This window comes from Vombatus ursinus, unplaced genomic scaffold (genome assembly GCF_900497805.2).
Source record: "Vombatus ursinus unplaced genomic scaffold, bare-nosed wombat genome assembly UNPS02014804.1, whole genome shotgun sequence".
In the NCBI taxonomy this organism is placed as follows: Eukaryota; Metazoa; Chordata; class Mammalia; order Diprotodontia; family Vombatidae; genus Vombatus; species Vombatus ursinus.
The window spans coordinates 10,149,369-10,157,967 of record NW_020954582.1 but is presented as its reverse complement, the minus strand read 5'-3'; the positions used below and the strand labels follow the sequence as shown (position 1 = coordinate 10,157,967).

The 8,599-nt window shown below is 40.6% G+C and overlaps 1 protein-coding gene across 1 annotated transcript in view; it reads left to right on the top strand.

Annotated features, from left to right (window-relative positions):
• LOC114051675 (methylcrotonoyl-CoA carboxylase beta chain, mitochondrial-like) overlaps window positions 1-8,599 on the top strand; it is a 50,308-nt gene that overhangs the window by 38,324 nt on the left and 3,385 nt on the right. The window contains exons 10-12 of the mRNA XM_027874093.1: window positions 3,110-3,232; window positions 4,215-4,363; window positions 6,770-6,851. Of these exons, the coding sequence (XP_027729894.1) occupies window positions 3,110-3,232; window positions 4,215-4,363; window positions 6,770-6,851 (354 nt within the window). The remainder of the gene's footprint in view (window positions 1-3,109; window positions 3,233-4,214; window positions 4,364-6,769; window positions 6,852-8,599) is intronic.

Below are 8,599 nucleotides of genomic sequence, written 5' to 3'. Positions count from 1 at the left end.
GAGGGCACTGCCCCAAGCTTCTTGTGTTGGGAGCCCAGGGCCTGGTCACTGGCTTTGTGTGGTGGGGCCTCCAATGTTGGCAGTTGCAGGCTGTAGGGTTCTGGCAGCTTCCCTGGTGTTGGGCTGGAATCAGCAACACTGGAACTCTGGGGGTAGGATTGGGTAGCGTGGCTCCTGGACATTTCCTGCTCACAGGGGCCTTTCCTTCCTTTCGCTTTCTTCAGCTCTTTCAGATGGATGTTGCTGGATGTTTATCCTCCTGGGGCCCCTGGGAGTGCTGCTTCTCTTAATTTTGCTGAGGCACTGGGAGACCCGGTTGCTGTAAAATACCGAGGCACCTGGTGGTTTTCTGAGCTGGTTTCCACCAGTTCCCCGCCCCTCACTGAGCCACTTGGGGGTCCAGGTGTTGGTGTTTGCCTGCTCCAGTACCTGGGTTTCAGGATTTCCTCCTGCTATGCTGAGGTGGGGCTTTCCGTTAGCTTGGTGGGATGCCTCCTGTTCTGTACTACTCCCCTTTCCCCAGGGCAAGAGGGTGCTTTCCTGTTAATCCCTCAAGCTACCTGGGCTACTGGACTGCTGCACCCCGTCTTTCCTCTGGTTCAGCTGTTCCAGGGCTTTTCTTGGGTTGATGTTTTTTGGGCTTTCAGAGGTTTAATAAGGAAGAGTAAGAGCAACTTACTTCTTACTCCGCCATCTTGGTTCCTGGAAGTGGAAAAACCCGCAAGATCTTCAAATGGGGAGGAGTGGGGCAGCCATGACTGAGAGTTTACCTTGGGAGAAGGCTTCATGGCAACATGTGTACACCTGTTGTCTCACTGACCTCTAAGAATCAGCTCGAGAGATGTGCAAATAATTCTTGGATCCCTTTTATAATTGAGGAATCCAAGGCTGGAAAGGCAAAGTTAATTGCACAAGGCTACTCAACTTTTACTTGGAAAAATGGAACATCATTCTAGGCCTCTTGAGTAGTCTCTCTATTTCTCACGAAAGAGGCAGAAGATCACACATTTACAGTCCACGTGGTCTAACTCCCTCATTTTACAGAAGAGGAAACTGAGACCCAGAGAGGATAATAATAGCAACAATGACTTGTGACACTTACTACATGCATGGCCTTAGACAATAAGAATAATGGTTTGTATTTCTAGAGGGCTTTAAGTTTTGCAAAGATCTTTACAAATATTATATCAATTGATTCTCACAACAATCTGAGGAGACAGGTGGTATTATTATCCCTATTTTAACAGATAAGGAAACTGAGGCAGAGAGAAGTTAAATGACTTGTCCAAGGTCATACCATCTACAAGTGGCTAAGCTTGAGTTTGACTTCAGTTCCTGTGACTCTAGAGCAAAATGTTCTTTGTACTGTCCCGTCATGACCATCCACATTCCTCTATGGATGGATTTTTTTTTTCCTTTTACATTATAATTCAATAGTTTTTCCATCTAGTTATTTTCATTCCAGTCACTGCACGAAGTTTTAACTTAATAGCCTCTTTTGAGAGCAGACAGAAAGTTCCCAGAAAGATGTGCCATCACAGATAAGCCTCTTCATTTTCTAAGTAGAGTTCATCTCACATTATTTTGTCCTCACTTGAGCTCCTCCTCATCAGTAATATTTTCTGCTCTCTCTGCTTTAAATCCCGTTCCTCTCTGCCATCCTCCCAAAAGATCCATTTTCCTTTCTTTGGAACTAATGGATTATAGAATCATAGGGCTCAGAGCCGGAAGGAGCCTTAGAGGGTATGTAGACCAACCCCCTCTTTTTGTTGTTGTTTAGTTGTTTTTCAACCATGTCTGACACTTCGTGATTTGCCCAAGGTCTCATAGTTAGTGAATAACAGAGCCGGGATTCAGGGCAAAGTCCTTTGACTCAAAACTAACTGCTCTTGACATTCTATTTTTTATTCAAAGGATCATTGGACTTCAGAATCAGAAGACTTGGGTTTTGCTCTTGGGTCTCCCACTCACTATTTAAAAAAATAAAATTAATACATTTATTGCCTGCCCCCCCCGGCTTTCTCATGCCCATAGAGGAAGGAAAAAAGAAAACAAAAATGAAACCATTACAACAAAGATTCCCTCATTGGTCCTCTCCAAGCATGTTTGTCTCCAGCATCCCAAGTCTATCCTCTCCCCATCGGGAGGTGGGCAGAATTCTTCATCACTAGTCCTCACGATTCACGGTTAGTCATTGCATTGATCAGAGCGCTTAAGTCTTTCAAAGTTTGTCTTCTTAGTGTTGTTTTTTTTTATAAAACAGACTGTTCTCCTGGGTCTGTTTCCTTTCCTCTCCATCAGTTCGTACAAGTCTTCTCAGGTTTCTCTGAAACCATCCCCTTCATCATTTCTTAATTTGTTCAGTCCTTCCTCAATGGATGGATGGATGCTTCCTCAGCATTCAGTTCTTTGCCACCATTACAGGAGCTGCTGCAAATAGTTTCACACGTATGAATCTTTTCCTTGTTGTTTGACATTTTGGATTTTTAAATCAAGTAATGTCATCCTTGGGTAAAGGAGTTTGAGCAGGTTAGTAACTTCATGTATCTAGGCAGTGAAGTCACTTGACCTTGAGTCAGGAAGATTTGAATTCAAATTCTGTCTCAGGCAAATACCATAGAATCATTGACTATTTCCCAGAATGTTCCCAGGTTAGATAACTGAGCATCAGAGAAGATTGGTGGGTAGGTGGCTCGCAGAATGTCTTACAGCTGGTTCTTGGAAGAGCAGGGAAGAAAATCAAGGCCTATTGCTTTTGTCAGTGCCTTGAATGTAGTAGACAATAAATGTTGGCCAAATGGCTCTATAAATTTTCCACTGAAATGTAACCTCTCCTATGTACCCTCAGTTGGGGAGGAGGAAAACAAGAAAATAGAATCTTTGATACTAAGAGCTGGAAGGGACCTTAGGGGATTTAATCCAGCTCATCCTTTTACAAAGGAGGAAACTGAGACCAAGAGAAGTTAAGGTCCACGATCAAGCCAGGTCCACCTTGCCTCAAACTCCAATGCTTTCCCCATTACACTAATCACATTCTTGCTTTTTAGGGATAAAAAATGACTTCTTACAACAGTCCATGTGAAGCGTCTTCTTTCCACTTTCATTTCAGGCAGAAGATCTAGGCAGAAGATTCAAGGCCCAGGCCTGTATGATGGCCACCATTGCTTGTGCAGAAGTTCCCAAGATAACTCTGGTCATTGGTGGCTGTTTTGGAAATGACAGCTATGCCATGGTACAGAAATATTGATGATTGGGCTAAATAAGATATCCTATTCACATACTTCTAAGCTTTCCCAAAAACAAATTTAGTCCCCCTTCTGAGGCTACTGCCTTAACTCGCACTCTCTGTGTTTGGACCGGTTACTAGAGGTCATTTACATGTTATGAGTCTCAGAGTTCTAGGGATAATACCATTAATTACTATTAATAATTGATAATAAAATAATATAATTAATAATTATAATTACTATTATGTTATTCTATGCTGAGTTATGTTATATTATATTATATTATGTCATGTGTCATGTTGTATCATATCATTATCATTATATATTGTATTGTATTGTATTGTATTGTTTTGTATTGTCATGGGTCTCTATCAGTGTGCTTCCAATGAACAAGTAGCCAGGAGATTTTAGCAAAGGTATTTACTAAAAAAGTGTTGAAAGAACAGTTGTTGGTTCAAATGCATTCTCTCCCACCCCCATCCAAATGTGGGGCACCCTCTCCCACAAATCTACACAGAGTCTGTGGGGAAATTGGGCACAAACTTGATGGGAACTGAGGTTCAGTAAGTGAAGTGACTTGTCACAAAGCTAGTAAGAAGCAGACACAAGTCTTTTTGACTCCAAGTCCAATACTCTTTGTACTACACCACATTGCCTCTTCTACTATATACATAAAATCTGAGTTTAAGTATGTCTTCTTTCAAGTAAGTAAATGACTTATGGCATCTAGGTGATGCAGTGGAGAGTGATGGGTTTTGGGTCAAGGAAACTTGAGATAGAATCTTACCTTAGACACTTACTGTGAGCTCTCCATGCCTCAGTTTCCTTATTTACAACACAAGAGAACTTGGCTTGGTGGCCTTTAAGGTTCCTTCCATCTCTAGATCTATAGTCCTGTCATTATTGGCACAACATACCCTAATGGCAGATTATTCTTGTTTTGTTTTGTTTTTTTTTCTCTTGCTCAAATGGATCGCTCATTTTTAGTGCGGAAGATCATTCGACCCTAATTTCTTGTTCTTGTGGCCCAATGCAAGAGTTGCTCTCGTCGATTGTAGATCTCCATTTGCTGACTTTCTGGAAGAAGATGAGAACTTCTGTATGGACAAATCCACATTAAAGAATCTGGAGAAAAAGTAAGTTTTGAGGTCCCTACTGTGCTGACTTTTTACTGATAATTGAACAAGGCCCATTAGAGCAAGAAATGTAAATAATCAGACGTAGGAGAGAGAATTCAGGTCTCTTCATCCCTCGACTTTCGTCACAGCTTCTTTCCTAATGTTCTTTGATTAAAAACCATCGACACATTGCTGTGGAGCAGGGAATACTTTCATTGTTTGACTTTGTATACCCAGCGCTGTTGGTAACACGGAACAGGAATTAAAAAAAAACAAACCAAAAAACACTTGTGGAATTGGACACTAGATTCAGGTTCAGAAGACTTGAATATTTTATGGCTAGACAACCAGTTTGAATCCTGGTTCTTTTTACAAAGCTCTGCGCCCTTGGGAGGTCACTTCACCAATATAGGCTTCATTTTTCTTATCCATAAAATGAAGGAGTTACCAAAAAGGAAGAAAATGACTCATTTGTATAAAAGTATAGCAGCTGTTATTATTGTGGCAAAGAAATGGGAACAAAGGGGGATGTTCTTCAGCTGGAGAATGGCCGAACAAATTACGGCATATGAATGTAATAGAACATTATTGCACTGTGATAAAGGGCTGTATTAAGAGAAACCTGGGAAGACTTGTGTGAACTGATACAAAGTGAAGGACAATATAAAACAATATAATAAAGAAAAACCATTAGGAAAGATAGTAACTCTGATAAGTTAAACTACCAAGCAGGATTCCAGAGGGCTCATGATGAAGTGTGCTACTCACCTCCTAACAGAGTAGTACGTAATAGATCCAAGATGCAGAATGAGACATAAATTTTCAAACATGGTCAATGTGGGAATTCCTTTTGCTTGAAAATGCCTGTTTGTTACAAGGGTTTTATTTGCCTTTTTCCCATTTGGGAGGTGGTAAAAATAGGAGGGTTAGGAATAAGATTCTCACCTTCTTTACCCCCTTCGCCACCAAAAAAAGAACATAATGGAAGGAAAGTTGGGAAGAATTAAAGACCAGAAGGACAACTTTGAAAGTTAACATTTTGAATTTATTATACACTTAAAAAATAAAAGCAAGGAGTATATAATAGCGGTTCATAATTTCCTATATAATCCTAAAATAAATATAAAAGTGCTCATTTTATTGGTTATTGTTAAGTTCATAGTAAAAAAAAATAAAATGACGGCACTTAAGGACAGATGATTGACAGGATTTCTCCATTTCTATGTCCTATGAGCTCTTTTTCTGAGAGTAGGCTTTTAAATAATTTTGCCTGTTGTGAAGCTGAATTCTTTTAAATTAAGATATGCTGATCCACAAAATGGGTCAGCTTCTTCTTAGTTAGCATTAACTTAACATTTAACAAAGAATAATGACTTAGATTTGGTCATCACCTTACAGTTTGCAAAATGCTTTCACATATTTGAGCCTCACAACACACTGGGAGGCAAGAAAAGGCTTCAACATTCAGACACAAAATGGGTTAGAAAATAGAACAGCAGACATAGAGGCAGAAGGACAGAGTCAAGATGTTACATCAGTGACATCCTCAACCTTCTTGACCTCCCTGTTTACCACCTTCTCCTCCTGGACATTCTCTTCTCTTTGGGTAGTGATGAGACTCATTTCTCTTGGTTGTCCTTCTACCTACCCAACCACTCCTTCTATCTTTGTTGGATTATCATCCATAGCCTGTGCCCCTAACCATGGGTGTACCCCAACATCTAGTCCTGAGTCCTCATTTCTGTCAACACTTCTCTAACTTGGTGACCTCATCAGCTCCCATGGGTTTAATTATTATCTCCTTACAGATGACCCAGCTCATCTTTACAGTGCTGAACACAATTTGCATTTGATAAATGCTCTATGTCTATCTGTGTCTGCCTATCTAGCCCTCCATCTATCTTCTATCTATCTATCTATCTATCTATCTATCTATCTATCTATCTATCTATGTCTGTTTGTCTATGTCTATCTATGTCTGTCTATCTATCCATCCATTCATCTATCTACCTACCTGTGTCTGTCTATATCCATCCATCCATTCACCCATCCCTCTATTTATCTGTCTGTCTGTCTTTTAGACCTGTATATATTCAGCTCTACTTTCCATCCTGAGTCCCAGTTCTACATCATCAGAGGCAGGATTCAAATTCAAATCCTCTCTAACATGATGCCTAAGGGTTCTTTCCTCAATACTCACCGCTCTACTTCTTACTATATCTGTTGTAATTTTCAGTTTCAGCTGCAGCTGTATTTTATTTCTTGCATGTCAGTAGAATGCAGTCTCATGGAGGGCAGAATCTCCTCTATTTTTTTTTATTCCCAGCCCTAGTACCGTGCCTGGTACATACTTGGTATTTGATAAATGTTGGTCGAATTGAATGAACTGTTTGTAACCACTAACCTTCATGCTCTCTTTATCAGACTGGAGAATGAAAGCACAGCATTTTATTCCTCAGCCAGACTGTGGGATGATGGAGTGATACTGCCCCAGAATTCCAGAGAGGTGGGCTTCCTTTGGTGCTATGTCAGTTTGGGTATGGGTTTCAGATGCCAACTTTAAGGACAGGGGATCCTAGCAGGTTGACTAACATGCCCAGTGAGTCCCTAATGCTTACTTATTTGGGGAGATCAGAAGATGACATGTTCCAAGTTTTTTTTTTTACTTTACTTTGACTTAAAAGAAATAGTTGGGAGGTCAAAAGCATGTGAATTGGTTTAATTCTGCCAAACAATTGATTATTTAAAGAACAACCTCATTGGTGACTTTTCCTCCCAAGCTGGTTTATGGGTAGATATAACCATAGTCAGCAGGTCCAGTGGTCCTGTACATAGAGTAATGGAGAGAGAGTCTGTTTCAGAGATTTGGATTCAAATGCTGCCTGCTTTGTGGCTTTGTGACTATAGGCAAGCCACTTACCCACTCACTGCTCTAGGAAACTGAAAATTCTAAGTTGAAGAGAAGGTGCCCACTAACATTTCCTCATTGGGGAGTTCCCTGGTCCAGCAGAATGACAGGTGTGATCCCTAACTCATTTTAAAAGTTTTTCCAGACTCATGTAGCTTTGACATCACTCAAGTGTTTCACAGTCTAAACATCCTAGTTATTATAGTTTTTTTTAGCTATTGTTGTTATTGTGGGGGCAGCTGATGGCACAATGTATAGAGCGTTGGCCCTGGACTCAGGAAGAACAGAGTTCAGATCCAGCCTCAGACACTTACTAGCTGTGTGACCCTGGGCAAGTCACTTAACCTCCATTAGCCTCAGTTTCTTCAACTGTAAAATGGGGAAAATAATAGCACCTACATAGTAGAGTTGTCATGAGAATCAGATGAGATAGTATTTGCAAAGTGCCTGCTGCATAAATACTTATCCTTCCTTTCCCTTCCCTTTCTTCTTCTTGTCCAATCTATAAATCTCTTCTTCTAAATAAATTCTTTGAGTTTTTGGTCTTTCTTCACTTGAAGATGAGCAGGAGATACTGCCCAACATCCCATTTCATAGACAAAATACACAAGAATCTTTGATTTTTCATCAGCATGGGAGAATTTGCAGTGTGAGATTTCTCTTTCCCAATACAGATTGCAACTTGTTTGTGACTTTGTACAGTAGTTCTCAAAGTCTGGTCCAAGGATATCTGTGGGGGAGGGGGTCCCTGAAACTGTTTCAGGGAGACCTCAGGGTCAAAACTATTTTCATAATAATACTATGATATTTTAATTCTCACATAATAAATATCAATTGAGACAACCCATTTAAACAAAAGTTTTTTGGGGGTAGGAGATTCCTCAATAATTTTTCATAGTATGAAGGTGTCCTAAGACCAACCAAGGTTGGGAATGACTAGGAGAAGAGTCCTAGGGACCTGAGAACCAATGACATTTTAGTGACTTGCTTGGGATCAAGCAAGTGTCTCAGTGTCTGAGGCAGGATTTTTACCCTCATCTTCCTGACTCCAAGTCTGAAGCTCATCCGCTGTATCACAGTGTCACTTCGACAGGATTTATGTGTTTGCTACCGAGCCAGCAATTTCCCCAACTGTCCGAGTGCTTGCTGGTCCTCATGAAGTACTTCTCAAGCAAAATCCTCTCTTTACTCGATAACATTTAGCAGATGTCATGAGGAGTCTCAGTGTCTATAACACTAGACTAGGAAAAATCCAAGTGTGAAGCAATCAATGAAATTTCCTTCATTGGTGTGAACACCCCCTCTTGGTCAAGTATTCTTCAGACAAAGCAAGGGAGCCCTGCACA